The sequence below is a fragment of the Columba livia genome, chromosome 19, assembly GCF_036013475.1.
Source record: "Columba livia isolate bColLiv1 breed racing homer chromosome 19, bColLiv1.pat.W.v2, whole genome shotgun sequence".
Taxonomy (NCBI): domain Eukaryota; kingdom Metazoa; phylum Chordata; class Aves; order Columbiformes; family Columbidae; genus Columba; species Columba livia.
The window spans coordinates 3,640,453-3,657,922 of NC_088620.1; the positions used below are offsets into that span (position 1 = coordinate 3,640,453).

At 49.1% G+C, this 17,470-nt stretch overlaps 1 protein-coding gene across 6 annotated transcripts in view; it reads left to right on the forward strand.

Annotated features, from left to right (window-relative positions):
* VAV2 (vav guanine nucleotide exchange factor 2) overlaps window positions 1-17,470 on the forward strand; it is a 117,102-nt gene that overhangs the window by 74,200 nt on the left and 25,432 nt on the right. For 4 of the 6 annotated variants that reach the window (XR_010467180.1, XM_065035683.1, XM_065035686.1 and 1 more), the window contains exons 4-6: window positions 8,620-8,688; window positions 15,824-15,926; window positions 17,432-17,446. Coding sequence is in view for 5 of the 6 variants with exons in the window: in XM_065035683.1 (XP_064891755.1) it covers window positions 8,620-8,688; window positions 15,824-15,926; window positions 17,432-17,446 (187 nt within the window). In the remaining variant the exon portion in view is untranslated. The remainder of the gene's footprint in view (window positions 1-8,619; window positions 8,689-15,823; window positions 15,927-17,431; window positions 17,447-17,470) is intronic. The other 2 variants (XM_065035685.1, XM_065035687.1) reach the window with 1 other exon arrangement.

A 17,470-nucleotide genomic window follows, 5' to 3' on the forward strand; every position in this document is an offset into this window, starting at 1 on the left:
TTTCATCCATGTGTTATTTTACAGGCACTCTATGTGGGGACAAAGAAAAGATCCTCATTGTGTAGCATTGCCCATCAGCAAAGTAGAGTAGGCCTTATTTTTTAAAAAATTGTTATTAATTAAGTTTCTTTAAGACTTTCCTGCTATAGCCCTGGCTGTTCTGCATTGCCCATGGTAGATCCCAATGTCCTCTGGTCTCCAACCATCGTCCACCTCATGCAAGTGGCTTCACTGGCCGCAAGTGAGCTGTGAGGAGACGGCACGTGCTTTTTCATCTCCCCGAGACACATGTTTTTCCTGGAAGCAGAGTTTTGCAAGCAAAGCAGGAGGTTAAGGAATATTGGCTCATGCTGCCTGCATGCATTTTTAATGTGTGCGCAGTGAAACCATCTGAAAACGGGAAGGAGTTAGCCTGTTCAAAGGGCTTTTACTGAGGCCCTTAATCTAAGTAAATCCTTTATATATGAAGTGAACCTCTCAGTGACTTGCTTCAGAAGGCACTGCAGTTGATAAAATAGATTTAAAACCACTTGCAAATGGGGAGGAGGGTTGAATGTCAAGAGGAGGTTTTCTCCTGCTGGAGCAGCAGTGGTGCTTTGGCTGGGCGGTGGGGGGAAGGAGAAGGGGATGGTTGTGTTTTCAAGGCAGCACCCCCTAGGCTCAGCCAGCCCGACCTTGGTGGAAGAATAAGTGACATTAGTTTTACCTCCTGGCAAACACAGTGTGACCAGCCTGGCGCCCTGGGCTGAGGTTCACCTTGCATTGAAAAAAACAGATAAATACAAACCAAAATGCTGATTCTCTTGGCATTTAACCCCGGTGACAGAGCAGATTTGGTGGCTGGGACCTGCCTGTGGCTGCAGGGCACGTTTGATCTCAGCAAGTGGGATGCTTGGGTGTCCCCCAAAAGTCCCGTACATGAGGAGCTGGGATTTGCTCTTTTGCTTACAGGAGGCTGGAGATGTCAGTGAAGGGGAAAAACCTTCCTGGCTTTCCAGGGGATGAGCTGGGGCTGGTCCTGATGTTCTTCTGAGCCCCTGGGTGCCCTGCTCCCCCCTGCAGACCCCATGCCTGGTGGGGGTCAGGGCTGGGTTGCCTGTTGAGTGGTGACCACCAGCAAGACTATTGTGTCCCCATTTTGCCCATCTCTATAAAGCAGAGCGCGAGATGAGAGAAACTCAACCCTGGGATCAGCGCAGGTTGGAGCCACGTCCAGGCACTAAATGAGCTGTACCAATATCCTCCCATCAGCGAGGATTTCACCCCCAAATGAATTTCCTCCCACCCTGCTTTGCCTGCAAACCCCGTGCCTTGCTGACAAGGTTCAGCATTGCTCAGTTTTGCCCAGGTAAACTATTAAACAAGACCGACCTGCTCAAAATGAGGTTTGCAGTGTTATCATCCCTGGAGTTTTCTGTACTTAACGGCTTGCCAATAATATCAGGATGTGTGTGTGGGTGAGAGGGAGGAGGGATGGGAAGGGAGAGTCACAGGCATCCCGCCTGCGCCATTCCGGGGTTGTGATACGACGTGCTGAGCAAGCAGCATTCCTCGGGGCACCGTGTCCTGCCTGTCTGCAGGATGGGGGCAGAGAGGGGTAAATGGAGCTGGACCTCAAGCCCCTGCCCTGAAAAATGTGTCTCTGCTCCCAGTGTGTGTCATTCACTGTTTGGCTGCGCTTGATCTGGAAACCCCTCAGTGATTCATGCACCAGTTCAGAATTAAACCTGGAGTTTTGTCCCATTTTCATGATGTTAATCCATTTCCCCACCTGACTGAGCTCCACTGCGGTGTGGGGTTACCCAGGTTTGCAGTGGGGGTGTCCCAGTAAGGGAGACTTTGTGCTCCTGCCAGCAAAACCTGCTTCTTGCAAAAGATGGGATGGCACAAGCTGGATGTTCCTAGTGGAGAAAAGGGAGATAAGAGGAAATCTTCCAACAGATTTGCAGAGAGTCTCCAGCATCATGGAGGCGCTTCATGCTGCAAGATTTGGTCTTTGGTTCCCCCACCCCTGGGGATGGTGCCCACAGGAGATGGATCCAGCATTGTGTGAAAATGGCAAGCAATTAAAGTTGCTGATGATTAAGTCCTCAGGTGTCTTCTGGCAAGGAGGTAATTATGGGACCTCTTCTGTAAGGTTGGTTTTACAAGGACCGTTTTATTCATTGCCAGTGTGCTATCTGTAATTGCACTCTGCACATTACGTTTTTTTTTTTTTACTGCCGTTGCATATCCATTGGTAAGTGTTGCTATAAAATGGATATGGAAGGCTGTGGAAGGCATCTGTGGTTGGAAATACACATGGTTGCTGTGCTGCAGGGAGTCTGGGACTGGGACCAGCCCTGGGACTGACCAGCACAAATCCACTGAGGTTCAGACATTGGTGGGGTCGAGTGGGGATGGGTCTGTCCATGTCACAGGAAACCTCTTTAGGAGTGACCATAAAGGTTCTTCCTTTGTCAACAAGCCGGACCCTTGGCTAAAAGTAATTCCTTTCCAGCTAAAAGCGTTTTTAACACGTTTATTTTGGCAAGTGTGTGTCCTCACAGACTTGCTCCTAAGAGAGTCTGAAAAATTGGGATGTTTTCTTGTGTGGCTGCTTTTGTAGGCCTCCGACATGCCGAGGTCACCCTGTAAGCATCTGCTAATACCAGCAAAGGCAGTTTCTCTCGCCCCATCCCCATCAAGCTCTGATGTGCACAGCTCTGCTTCATTGTCACATGTGGGGCTCGCTGGTTTTTGGGGTGCACATGCCGTGTCATTGTTCATCGATTTTGCCAGTGTAGTGCTAGACTTGGGGCTCCCTCTTGGGAGCGGGGAGGACACGTCTTTTTGTTCCTCGTGGGCCACAGACCGTGCTGCTCAGCCCAGGTGGTCTGTGCAGATCGGGTTTAAGTTGCCCAATAGGACCCCGCTTGGCTGGGATGTGCTGGTGGTGCTTTCCTGCAGTCAGCAGCGCTGCGCTGGAAACAGGCAGAAATATACGTTTAGGTAGTTATTTGTTTTTATTGGCCTGCGTTTCATAGGATCGCAGCTGCTCAGGTAGAGCAAAGAAACTACTGCTCTGTTTTTTTTGGTTTTTATTTTTAACAGAATGTCTTCCAGAGTTAGGCAGTTGTAGAGCCTTATGGAGATGTTGTTGAATACCGTGAGGTGCATGCCAGGTCTTTACATTCTGGCTCTGATCTATCTTTATGCTCCCAGGGTGAGCGGAGCATCTTCCCTCCTCCCCAGGCTGCTGCTGCTGGGTTCGTGGTGGGACCAGGGCCATGGGGATGTCCCCTGGCAGGGAACGCTGCCTGTGTCCCGGCTCACTCTACTTGCTATTGATTCTCAGCCGTAGCGTTTTCTTCTGAGTCAGAGACCTGGGCCAAATCGTTTCCTAGTGATTGGTTCCACTGTTAACCCAGAAGGGTGGGTTTTTTCCTTTCTCTTTTGAGAAAGATGTTTCTGGATTCCCTTTTAGATTTTATCCATCTGTTATCGCCAATGTGGAGCTGAAGCGAGGAAAAAATCATATCGCTTTCTTGAGCAAAGCATTGGTACATGAGAATTTTTTCAAAATGTGATAACGTGTTAAAACATAAAATTATACGAGCTGTTGTTTTCTTGTCTCATGGTCTCTAGAAATACTCGGTTCAGATTTGAGCTGAAGATAAAGCAGGGCATGCAGCTAACCCTTGGGCATGTGGAGTGCACGGTGCTAAATGCTGGAAATACTCTCCTGCAAAATCGTCATCTTTGTGTTATCTGATGATGTAGCTTGCTGTTTCCCCACTGAATTTCTATCAGAATTAATCTTATGAGAATTTTTGTGAGTTTCAGACCACAAATAAAAGCAAATCATAATTTTTCAGGGGATGTGTCTAAAATTTGGCACTACACAAGGTGCTTCTTTCCAGAGATGAGTAATGTAACACAATAGTATGATTTTAATTAAATTCAGCAGCTTTTGGTATGCTCCGATGTGTCTTGTTCTGCAGGGGAGAGAATTGATTCCATTCTGCTTTATAAAAATGGCTCTTGGGCATTAATAACATGGTTTTCATCCATCTTGCGGCACTTTACCCAAATAATTCCCTGACGCTGTTCCCAATTCGCAGATGGGAAGCAAAACCCCGAGGTGCTGCCCGAGTCAAGAGTGGGGCTGGAGAAGCAGCTCCAGGTCACCTCTTTGCTCGTCCCATGTCAGGTCACAGCCACCTCGTGGTACATCAGTAAATTAAATGCTACTTTAATCTGGCTAATCCCACCGAAGCTGATGATGAATGAGTTTTCAGTTGCGCGTAAACATCTTGCAAAGCCACACGGTTTTCTTTGGACAGCTCCAGGAGTGCTGCGTGCCCAGGGGACCTGAACTGGTGGCAGCCGTGGGGACGGGGTGATCCCATGCTCGGGGAGTGACTTGCCATCCTGGAGAAAAAGAGGAGTTAAACAAAGAGAGAGGAAGGTTTGAGATATCAAAATGACATGCTACAAACAGCGCTTCCCTTGGAGAAATACATTTGGGGGTTGAAGCAGCATTTAAACCTCAGCAGCAGGACAGACAGACAGGGCTTGAAGCGCAGGAGCCAGCTGCGAACCCACACCTGGACTTGTATGGAAAGCGTGGACTGAAGTCCAAAACCTTGGGTTTTCTTTGTATTGCCACGATGCTTGCTTCAAACCGGGTTTCTCATAGGATCTGCGTGCTCAGCCATGGGTTTTTTGAACTACTGCAAGGTGTAACTACGGTCTGTAGATCTTTTTCTGCCAGATCCTGAGCCAGGAAGACTCTGCACAGCCGCATACATCCCAGCAGGGCTGTAGAACTCCCTTGCACCAGCCTGAGGCTCTGGTCCTTCCCATTTAGGAAAAAATCCCTCACAGAAGGGGCGGCAGATGGGAGCAGCTCAGGTTTCACGAGTGTCACATACTCCAACTGCTTTTTAAAACACTGAAGTGTGATTGCTGGACTCAAGGAAACAAGAGGAGATGGGCATGCTGGCGTTGGGAGGATGGTGTTCTGCTGGTAAGGGATGAGCCGCCTCCTGTAATCTCCTGTGGGTGCTTGCACAGGCAATGAAAACCTCCTTGCAGATCTGCCTGACACAATCTGCTCGGATGGGAACAGCTGCTTGGGACAGAGAGCAGCGAGGGGGACATTTCCACCCTGCCTGCTTCTCACCACACTTTGTTCCCAGGGGTGGTGTTTGACCCCAAGAAATCAGAATGGAAATGGGGAAGACAGACAGTAAATCATGCCAGATCCTCTTTGCTCTGTCACACGTGGGTTTGAGGCTACGATGCTGCTTTACAAAATGATCCGAGTAAAACCGACCCATCCCTGACCCTCCATATTCTCAGTGACAGTACCGTGGAGATGAACGTTTGGGTTCAGTTGCTAGGACAAGGCACCCAGATTCTGAAATATGTTCATAAATAAATAAATCTTTATGCTTATTGCTGTTAGAATTGCAGCCTACCTAGCTCTTCCCATTAAATAATTCAGAGGAGAGAGCAGCCAGGCAGCGCATCGAGCGGCACCTTCTCCCTGCAGAGAGATGAGGATGCGGCATGGGATGGATCGTGGGGCAACCCAAGTGACCGTTGAGAGCAAGGGGGGGTTTTTGCATTAGGTGCCTCGTGAAATATTAATTGATTATCGCCCTGTGTGATGTAGTCTGGCTATAGACTGCTCCTGCCTTTCCTTGCGAGAGCGCGTTGCATTTGCAGGGCGCTGAGTGCTGCGCGTGTGCGAGCTCTCCAACCCAGAAAGTACCCTCAGTGTTTTGTAAGATCAAGGGGGTACTTGGCGTCGCTTCTCAAGAACGATCATCCACTGTAAGTCTTGTCCTCAAGAGGAGAAGCTCACTCTAAACTCCGTAACAAATTGCTGGGTCTTTCCTTCTCTTTTAGGTGCTAAAGCATCAGATCGATCTTACTTTCATTCTCTTCTTTGATCTCTGGAAGCGATGCTGTTGAGTGCTGTGGGGTTTGGCTGTGAAGAAGTCTACTCTGGGAGCTTTATTTCATCTAAGAGCCTGTTGCAGTGGTGTTTGATGTTGCTGGAGCTTTTGCTCTTCATCTAAGTGGGATCCGGTGCAGGCTGGGAGGATGAATGGCTCAGCAGGTTGTTTTTCATGACGGTGGAGTGAAAAACAAAGTCTAGCACTTAACTAGTGGTATTAAATAAGAGACGTTTTCAAACGAATTTAAATGGACTGGCATATTTGCAAACCAATTGGATTTCAATGGACTCAAAATACTTATGACTGTTGAGCATTCCCAGCACTAACATTTAATATTGTGTATGAAGCGGCAACGCACCTGGAGATCTGTGAGAATTTCTCAGGGAATCATCAGCTTCTAGTCCCATTTACTTCTAGTGTTCTTCCGAGAGGAGCCAGCAACACTGGGAATAACCCATGGGGCAAGGGCTGGGGGGGCAGTTCACCCACAGCTCCTGCCAGCTCCACCCTGGCCCTGCTGAGAGTCTGGGCAGAAAAGTGTTTAATGTGTTTTTCTATAGCTGGCTGCTGAAGGTTCATCCACATCCCCAGTCTGGGGGCTGGTACCCAGTTTTGGAAAAGGGGAGGTGGCAGCTCTGCTCCCGCAGCGGTGACATGGGGACGCGGGGAGTGTCTCTTGTGGCATGGGCACCTTAGGAAAGAGACATGAACAGGGGGCAAACCCAAGGCTTTCTCCAAAAAGCCATCCTTCAGCTCCAGGTTTCAGATGGTCCATTTACTAATCCTCTCCTCGGCGTGACTTTCCTTTTAATTGTGTTCTGCGCATCCTTATTTAGCCGTTATCCTCTATTGCAGAGACACAGGTTATTAATTCCTCCCCTGCCCTGACTTTCACTCCGGTGCTTTGCCCACGGTCAAGGTGAAGCTGGAAGGGCTGACGGAGCTGCTGTCTCCATGAAACTCTCATTAGAAAATATTCTTCTCACTTTGCTGTCTCCTTGTTTTACATGAGGGGGTTTGTCACAGGAACTGATTACACCTCAAGCCCAGATTTATGGTTGGAAATATGTGCTTGTGATTTTAATATTCTTCATGTCTCTTTTACTTTTTTCTTTCTGGTGTGGTGAGTACTGGAGATGGAAATAATCAGTGATTAAAAGCAGAAGATGCATATAAAAGATAGGAGGTCGTACTTTGTGGTGTGGATTTTAAAAATGATTTTAACAAGTGGTGTTTAAGCAGAGGTCACCTCTGATTCCTCCTTTCTTGCTGGGGCTGTGCGGGTTGCTGTAGCCTGGCCGCAGTGGTGGCCGTGCCCTCCCACCCATCCAAAGAGGGGTCCAGGCTGGTTCCCAGCTCTGTCCTGGGGCCACCACCTGGTCGTGGTTTCATTTGAACTCGCTGCAGGTTTGAGCACTATTTCCAAATGCTTGGTCTGAAGCTGCTCACCAAAGGAAGGGTGAAGTACAGCAGAGGAGGGAAGGAAAATTAATGCTAGAGACAGGATCCAAAAATAGCGCATTCAGGGGGTAGCCAAGCCACGTATTAAATCTTTCAGGAGGGGCAATCTATCATGAAACAGGGAGGGCAGGAGAGGAGAGGAGAGGAGGAAATTACCCTTGGGGGCAGTTAAAAGTTGACGTGTATCCAGTTTTGCTCACCCGCAGCATCAGCATCCCGCCCCGCGTGGCTCTCAGCACCAGGACCCCCAGCTGCCATCACTGCAGTGCCCATGGGGACGATCCAAACTGCTGCTGCCCCTGTCCCTGTGCTCTGGTGGGGACAAGGTGTACTGTGACCACAGGGACCCCCAGCCCGGCATGGCCGGAGTCGCAAGGTGCATCCAGCCCCAGGGCCATGGCCCGTCATGGCCCCATGCCAGAAATAATACATTGGCTTTAATTAAAGCAGTATTTTTCATCTGCTTCATACATTATTTGGTTATTGCTTCAGAATGAGCCAAGGAATTCTTGCTTTCACCCCCCCACTCCCTCCCTTTCTTTTTTAATCTGCTTTTTCCCCACTTCCTTTTGCCCTTTTGGTGTCCTTTCCCTCATCCCCGGGGTTTTAACTTCTTTTTTCAGCTATCACAAAATTGTTAAGATGAGGAAGCCCAAGTTTTGTGAGGACTCATTCGTTCTGGTGGGATCAGCTGCTTGCAGCAGTGGGAAATGGTGGTGGGAAGCAGCTCAGGGTGCCCCAGCCGCACAGGGCAGGAGCTCACAGGTAGGAAAGCTCCATCATGGGTGAAGAAAAGGTGTTGCTATGTCTCAACAAGTCCAGCACTGGGTTTGAATTAGATTTCTCTTGAATTTGTGCAGCACTAGCACAGCAGGGAGCGGTGGCTCAGACACAGGGTCTCAGTGATGCTGTAGATGATGCAGCTCCTCACTCTGGTGCTCAGATGCTGCCCTGCGGTCCACCAGCCTCACCACCTGGTTTCTCATCCTGCCATGCCAGCGCTGCCCGCAGGAAGCAGCCCAGACAATGTCCTCCTGGGAGCCAGTGCCTCAATAGGAAAAAATGTATTTGCAATGAATATTTTGTTCCGAAACGCCCACTGCTCAATGGGATGCTTGGGGCTGGGCTGAGGTCAGCTGGGGCTGCAGGGGACCTGCTGCGAGTGGTGAGACACACCAATAATGCTGTCATTCCTCTTCTTCCCCAGGCCCTTCCCATCGGAGGAGACCACGGAAAATGATGACGATGTGTATCGGAGCTTGGAGGAGCTGGCGGAGTAAGTGGCTTTGCCTTCTCATGGGGAGGGGTCATGAAAAGGGAAAGGTTGCAATGTAGTTCCAGCAAAGTCGGATAAAATTTGACAGCAGGGTTTGGAGAGCTGGGCCAGCTGCTTTGATCATCTTGCCAGGAGGTTTTTGTGTTCTTATAGTAGTCCATCTTTTCCCAGGTAGAGTCCTGGGTGACCTCACTTTTAATTGGGTTGAGTTTACGAGTGTCTTGGTGGACCGTGAGGGGACCAAACCCCCGGGGAGCCCCTCCACCTGCTAAATCCCATTGTTAGCTGCAAAACCCCAGGGCAGAATTCCTCCTCGGAGCCAAGCAAAGCAGAACCACTCGCTGGGATTGGGGTACCCATTGCTAACTCAGCACCGGACCCCCCACGGCGTTTCTGGGCTGTGTGGCTGCTGGCACATGGTTCTGCATCCACCTTGGGTGGTTTTGGAGCATCCAGCCAGCCCCTCGCTTTGGGGATGTGGGGTGATGCTGCCGTGTTTTCTGTGTTTATATTTATCTGGGTCTCTGGTGTCTGTGTTTTGCTGCCCATGGTGATGATATAACAGGCTTTAAAGCAACTTTGAACTACAACATATACGGTGAAACGCGGGTGCTATTGGAATTCAATGGCAACGTTCCTGTCGGCTTCAGCAGAGTTTTACTTATGAAGTGCAGTCTGGTTTGTATGGAGGGAAGGTCTGTATGGGTGGATATGTGGCTTTATGCAGTTAAATATTATTGTTCCACAACATAAATAATAAGGCTCCTTAATCCAATGAGTTCCTTATGGCTTCAGTTATTACAAAAGTAAATCATAAATTACTAGTCAAGGGAAACGGAGTACCCTGGAATCCCCCACTCGCGGTTTGCTCCCAGCAGCTACAGTTTAATAAATTTTTAACTTACAAAGGGTTCCTTTCAAGAATAACATTTTTTCTCCTCTTCCCCTAAAGTTCTCAAAATCCCTTTAATATTGGGTTTTAAAATTCCTGATTCTCACACGTAGGCGTGCTTTTAATTGGAGCAAGGTTTGTGTGTGAACTCTCCCCCAAGCGCTGGTGGGGATGGCAGCGTTCCAGCAGCCCTCTCCTAGAAATCGGGGGTTTTGATGCTCTCAGAGTGGGTTATTTGGTGTTGAACGTGGGTTCCCAGCTTGAACTGCTCCACAGGGTGTCCAGGTAGACCTTTCCCAAACTGTTCCTGGGACCTTTGTTCGTGGCTGTGTGTTGGTCCCTTGCTGAGAGGGGCTGAGATGCCCACGTCCTGTACTCAGCTGACTTAGAGGTTTATTTCCTACTGATCGCCCTGCTCTGTCGCAGATTTTCTCCTACTTTTAACTTTACTTTTTTCCACCCATTCTGTGTAAAATCCTTTTCATTAGTCAAGACCACTGGGGAGAGGCATATGTAAATCAGCATGGGGGTATTGCACAAATTCCTTCATCCAGATGTGCGCTCCATACAGGCAGGTTGTACGCAGAAACACAGCCTACAAAACAGAGATGTAATTCACCCGTAACTGTAAAACTCTCTGAAATGCCCCAGAGAGCTCCTTAGCATGAGTGTTGCTGTTCCCACTGCCTGGGGACACGTCAGCAATAGTCCCCCCTTTTCCCTTTGACAAGGAGCATCTCTCCGTGCTTCACAAGGAAACTTTCATTGGAAACTTGCTGGTCACAATGGTGCGTACTGGGCACCGATGCTGGGCGCTGGCAAACCACGGGGCCGCATGAGAAAGCTCTTTCTTAACTGCTGCCGATCTCCAAGCAGCTGAACAAGGGCATCATTCATGCGCTGGGGGTGATTCAGTCCATCCAGCATCTTTGCATTTCATATTGCTGATGATCCAGCAGCCTTGGGAGGATCCGAGTGCATCTAAAATGCTTTATGGGACGCAAAGAGATTATTTTCTCAGTGAGCAGTGAAGTGACCCAACGTGTGGAAGGAACCGCTACCGAACAGCACAACAATCCTTCCTTTTCCAAAAGAGACCCTTCCATGTCTGGGGTAAAACACTCAGGATAAATTTTGAGCTAGTTCTAGAAAGACATTTTAAGGGCTGGTAAAGTGGTGTGTGTGTGTTTGGTTTGGTTTTGTGTGGTGGTTTTTGTATGTTGTGGTTTGGTTTTGGTTTGTTTTTTTGTGTTTTCTTTGGGGTTTGTTTTGTTTTGTTTTAGAATTTCAAAATGCTCTATTTCAATCTTAAATGGAGCAGCTTGGTGTCCCCCATTTAAGATACTGGGTGAGTTCCTGCTCTGCAAAGCATTAAAAATACAAACATATTTGTGACAGAGGAGCAGATTTGGGAAGCAGAAGGAACCAGGCTTTGTCCTCGGTGTCCCCACGATGCTCTAAAGAGCGAGGACTGGGGCTGGGAGCGGATCCATGGCATCGCCACGAGGGCCATTTACGTGCGCTGCAGAGCCGAGCTGTCTGCCTGCGAGTGCGGGGTGTTGGTGTGGATAAAGGATCTTCATGCCTTGATGAACCCATTGTGCTTTCACCTTTGGGGGATCGCAGAGATGATGCCGGGCTGCACGCCGGGTCAGCCAGCCAGCAGATCAAGGCAGATAATTGCCTGGAAACAGCTATTTATTTAAAAGAGTAAAAAAAAAAAGGCAGAACCTGGAGAAAAAGCGGTGATGGAAAGGAGAAAGGAAACCAAAAGGGTATCAGGGGAGCTAGAAAGTTCTCAAATTCCCTGTCCTCAGCCCGCCGGCCCCACGGTTTGCTTTGCCGTCAGCCAGATGGCAGCTTGCAGAGAGCCTGGGCAGATGGCGAGGGGCGGCTGGTTTGCAAGCGGTGCCTGATCGATACTGGGAGGAGCAGTAAAGGGACATTTGTCCTCTGCTGCCTGATTTATTTCTGCGTGCCCTAATGTCAGACCCTCGAGCAGCAGCCGTGTTTTTGGGGTGTTTGCCCAGGAAATGAGCAGGGCTTTGCAACGGCAACATGAGGATCCATTTGCTAGAGCCTGCCCCCAAAAATCAAAGGGTCCCTTGTCCTGATGAAGCCCCTGTGGGGCTGTGGGCTGTTGCCTCCCCATGGACACAGCTGCTGGGCACTGGCAACACAGGCAATTATCCACCTCACTGCTGAGCATCTTCCCCACCAAACTGCTTTTCCATCTCTCCTGATGGCTGTTTGAGCTCCCTCAAACCATCCTGGTGCTCCTGAAGTTATGCTTAACATTTAACCTAAACTTTTCTGCTGCCACTTAAGCTCTCTCTCATTATTTTGTCTCATTAAATTTATGAGAGCGATTAATCCTGGTCTTCTTTACAACACCAAAACCTCCTTTATCATGATCCTTCTCCACTTCATGGCACTGTCCCTCTGCACTGGCATGAAGCCCATCAGGCTCGGCTGGATTACACGTAGGACAGATTTTGGGTTATTTGGTAGCTATTTGAAGAATTTGGAGTCAGGCAGGAGTTCTGTGAGTGGTTTGACATGAAACATTTAATTGGCATAACTTCTACCTCCTTTTCTCCTTTAAAAGTGAATTGCTTTGAGGGGGGAAGTTCTAGTGTTGCAAAAAGGACACAGAAAGTGTTTTAAGCGAAGCAGGTCCCCACCAAACCCTGCGCTGGAGCCGGTGTGTACCCTGGGGGGGCTTCATCCCACACATCGGTGTCCCCCAGCCTTCTTTCAAGCCACAGCTCACTGGGGATTTATCCCCAAGAATAATATCAGAGATACTGGTGTATTCCAAAGAACTTTTCATCATAGAGAAGGGGAGATGGAGAAGATCTCAGTTTCTCAAGTGCCACAGCTTGTTTGGGCACAGGCTCTGCCAACAACCTGTCTCCTGCCAAGAGCTCCTCGCCGAAGTTTGTCCTACATGTTTCACTGCTGTTACCAGCGTTGCCTCCTCGGATCTTCCAAAATAGTGATGCCATCAGCAGAATTTCTCAAGTGCATTTTAAAAAAGAAATGAATAGAGGATCCAAGGTGAGATGATAAGTTAGCTGCCACTTTTCTTATTATTTTTGTGGCGTTGGAAGAACCACACGTGGCAGCCCGTTAAATAAATGGCTCCATGGTACAAAGCACTCGAGCCATAGCACTTGAAAACGTGTCTTTTCTTCTTTGTCACCAGTAAAGAGTTTTTTATGTCCTGCTTGTGCCATCTCTAGGATCATGTTAGTTGCTGTAACTGTGGCTCATTCTTGGGATTATAGTGTCCCACTTTGAATGGGGAACATAAAACCTGAGTAGCATAGATGGCAGAAGGCCTCTCTTGCTATTTCCAGACGCGTGTCTTTGTCCAAGTACAATCTGACTAATTAAAACCCTGCAAGATCTCGAGTCCAGCGGCTGCCCATCTTGCACTCCTTCACCCTGCAACCGAAGCCTGCCAGATGTGCTGCAAATAGAGGGCTCTGCTTGTCCTCGTCTGACAGAGGGCGGGAATGAGGGGGTTGGTTGGATGAACCGTCTATTTATAGCTGTAAGTGCAGAGTCAGAACGAGAAAGTGGAGGATTACTGGGGCGAATTGGAGCCTCGCAGCTGCTGGGCAGCTGTCTCAGGGACCTGGCAAATGCACTTCCAGCCGGGACCCGGTGGTGGTTCTGAGGTCTTCTGGCTCTTAACCTCGGCCACGGGGCTGGAAATTTGGGCTTGTCTTTTGGTTGTCTAATTTTAGCTCATTCTTCCTCCTCCTCCTTTTTCTTCCACTCTTCGCGGCGGTTCTGGCGCTTTCATCAGCAGAGCAAAAGCAGCGCTGTGGTTTGGATGGGTTTGGCGTGGTGGGTTTGCCCTCAGAGCCTCTCTTGGGCTCGTCCTTGGATTCCTGGGGCTGGTACAAATTCCTCAAATTCCCAGAGAAACTTTTATGGATAAAAAGGTCCTTCAGTGACCCTTGAGTCCTTCGGACCTTCCCAACTCACCCTCCTCATCCATGGTGTCATTGCAAACGTGACGTGCAGTGTTCCTTTAGTACACCAGACCTGCTGCAGACCATATCTCAGGGCATCACGAGCCATCTGTGCCCATGCCCTGGTGTGGGCACCCCCGCCCAGAGCTCGTCTTCTCCCAGTGTTGGTGTCAGGTGGCTCTTGGCAGTTCTGTGGGTGAACACGCTGTGTTTGCCCTTGGTAGGTGTTTCTGTCCCTTTCCTGGTGGTCCAGAGGAGCTCTGGGTAGGGCCAGGCCCATGGGGCACCCCTGGTTTGCTCCAGGCAGCCTTTGACTTAGCAAAACCCTTTCAGCATCCCACGCGGCTGCCTGGGTCTCTCACAGTGATGTCCTGGTGTGTCCCCAGCTGTGGTCCAGAGCTCCTTGGTGGGTGAGAAAAGCCGAGCTTTTCCAAGCTAGGTCCCTTGTGCAGTACAAGGCTGGGGGTGGGTGACACTGGCCGCTGAGGTTTGGATGTGGCACTTACTTGTGCTTGTGTGTGTGAAAGGAGGTACGGATGATGCTTGGGATACAGGACATCCCGGGGACACTTCAGGTGGTGTCTTCTCCTTCTGTATGTATCCCAAAACAGTTGCTGAGCTCTGCTCTGGCACTAGCATCACTGCGGCACCTGCCGTGGTCCCGTCACACCCAACCAGGCTCGTGCTCACGACATTAACCCAACCTTAGGTCTCCTAACGACTCTTGAGCTGGGGAAATGATGTATGGAGAGACAGGCAGCGATCCGAGAGGTGCGGGCGGGAAGGGGAGATTAATCAGGAACCAGGAGTTCCTCGCTATGGATGAGGAGCGGAGCCGAGAATATAAATATTGGTACAGATAATAACAGTGACGGCGACGCTTGGGAAGGGGAAGATGGATCACCAGCTATTAGTGGGCATTATTATAGCAGCTGCAATGCATCACTCTGAAAGAATGGGATGGATACATCATGCCAGTGTATTTATTTAATTTCCCCCAACTTTTATTAAATAAATCTGTTTTTAAAAATAGAAAGAACTGCATTTAGAAAAGAAATAAAGCCCAGTTTTGCAAACAGATGTACTCTGCTGCTGCATGCTTTATAACACAGAGATGTCGAGTGTTACAGTTTTAGCGCAGTTTTACACCTAAGTATATTTGTATGTAATTAATACCCATGTTGAAAGAGACAGCTTGTAAAATATGTGAACGCTGTTTGATATTCCAGCATTTCACAGTGTCCTGATCCCATGGGATTGACTTCAGTGGGAGCCGTTAGCAATCAGCACCTGTAGATCTAAGTGCTAAAATTATTATTGTTAATTGGTATTTATTATGGATTGAATTTTCAAAAGTGTTCTAAGACTTAGGAGCCCCTGGGGGAGGTTGTAAAGGCTCAGATGACAATTAAGTACCTAACACCATCACCTTTAAACACAAGTTGAGCAATGCCTTTAAAGCGCTTCCCCCCTTGGCGAGGCAGGGCTGGGATGTTTCTACCTACCGCACGGAGGAATCAAATGATTATTTAGTATTTTATTACTGCCTTGAATGGACATGGGCTCCTATGGCAGTTTGTGGCTGTAATGTGGGGAAAGGAGATGGTTTCTTTGGTGTGAAGGAAGCCTTTTTGTGAGAAAAAGCGAAAACAGACCAAGGGTGCATGCAATGCTTTAAACATATCAAAATCCAACCCATCAAAATAGATTCTCTCAGTATAATGTGGTTAAAGTCACAGACACCAGAGCTGCTGTGTGTCCTGAGGAGATGCAGGAGATGAAGGGGAGGCTGTGAGCATCTTTGGGGCAGGTGGAGCTGGACCCGGTGGCTCAGATGGTCTCGCCGGGACACTTGGATGGTGGGTCTGTCTCGGATGGACCGATTAGCGCCGAGGAAAAGCTCCACAGGGGCAGAGCTGGCAGCCCATGGTGACTGAGCATCATGACACGGCTGGCACGGGGTTCCGAGCGGCCACTTGGCCGTGATCCCCGCTCATGTCGAGCAGCATTTCGCCTTTTTCAGCCTCTGGTGAGCAGAAAGAGATGTGCAGCGGGTACTGATCCAGGAAAAAAAACAAAACTTCCTAATCCAAACAGAGAACGTGGACCGAATATGTCAATATTGTGGGCTAAGAGGGTGTTTTTATTGTCATGGTTATCCTCCCTCCTTGGCGCGAGCAGTAGTTCATTTGCCTGATCAAGTGACAGCAAACGTGTCCTCTTTATTATCGCTCAATCTCCCTCCTTCTCGTTCCAGCGAACACGATCTGGGGGAGGATATTTATGACTGCGTCCCCTGCGAAGACGAAGGCGATGATATCTATGAAGATATCATCCGAGTGGAAGTTCAGCAGCCCATGGTAACAGTTTATATGCGTGTTTTAAAGCTGTGACTGGGTGGGAGGGAAAAGGGAGAGAATTCAATTAAATAAGTATCTGCTGATGGTAGGTGATGCTGCAGGGAAGCGAATCGCTTTTCATGCTTCTGTGAAACTGGTCGGCCTCGTGAGAGGTAAAAATAAGCCAAGCTGGGATGGTGCTGGCCCGGAGGGGGTTCTCCGAGGAGTTTCCCAGCCCATCCTGTCATCTGAAGGAGTTTGGGGAGGAGGAAGGGAAAGGGAGAGCTAAAGAGCCCTAAAAGATAAGCTAAAGATAGTGATTTGCTGCTGAGCCAAGGCAGCGGGTGTCACTTCAGCCCATGGCGGAGAGGGGGAGTGCAGGGCTCTGCCACTCCATCAGCCACGTGTGTTTTTGATGGGGGCGAGTGCTGATGGATCCATGTGTGGATGATCCAGCGCTTTCCTGTGCCTGTTGCCACTCCTGCCAGCCTGTGTCTGAGTAGGCAGATGTTTACAGCAGAGCTTTCTGGGGACCCGTGTGGCTACAGGGACAAGCAGCCCACCCTGTCCATCATCTCTTAAAAGCCTTTTGATGGTGGGGAAACACGGGTGTGCAGCGTGCGCAGCCTCACGGAGGGACTTGCGTTAACTCCAAGGGCTCTGGTGCAAATGTCACACTCTGTGGATGAGCTGGGAAGGTGCTGGTGGCCCTTACATCTCCCCAAAGGTGCTCATGGCTACCCTTGCTACCTGTGTCCCCAGCACCAAGAAGATCACTACCCTGGCTTTTGCTGATGCAGAGCTATAGGAAACCTTTCCATGAGAGTGTGACCTTCCAAATTTTCTCCCACCTTCTGATATCTACCACCCCTGGGCTTTGTGTAGACTCTGACTCTGCTGGCTGCAAACGGTGCTGACAAGGGAACATACCTCGCCGTAACAAAGCAGGACCGATGGACAGGTTTGCTGATCGCACCTGGTCTGCAGCCTGAGGAGCTCCCTGTGTGCTGAAAACCCATCTGGATCATGGAGTCAGGCACAAAACATTCCCACTGATCCTGCCAAAGCGCTTGGACCTGTTTATGGACTCCAGTGGCAATGCCAAAGTCAGCAGAGCTTGTTGGCCACTGGTGTTTTTACCGTGTTGCCATCAGTCGCAGAAACCATTTGGCCCAAGAACCACCCCTTGGGAAGGCTTTGGTAGGAATTTCTTGCATAAATGGCAAAAATGAGGGAAAGCTCCCACAGTATAGGGGTCCAGAAACCGGGTAGTGCAGGATTAGGGTCACTACAATTGTCAGTTTTTCACTGTCCACCTGCACAATGTTTTAGGTTTCCGTGGACACCTTGGGCAGCAATTGAGACAATGGCTCCGACTCCCTTTCCTCCCCTTCCTTGAGCAAAAGAGTCTATTTTTATTGCAAGCACCCACATATCTGTCTAAATATTGGATTTTTTTTTTTAAGATTTGTTGCAATAGCAAGTATGTGATGCTAATTGGTTTCTTGTATTTCTGCATGCTTCAGATTAGGTATATGCAGGTAAGACACATTGATTCAAATATT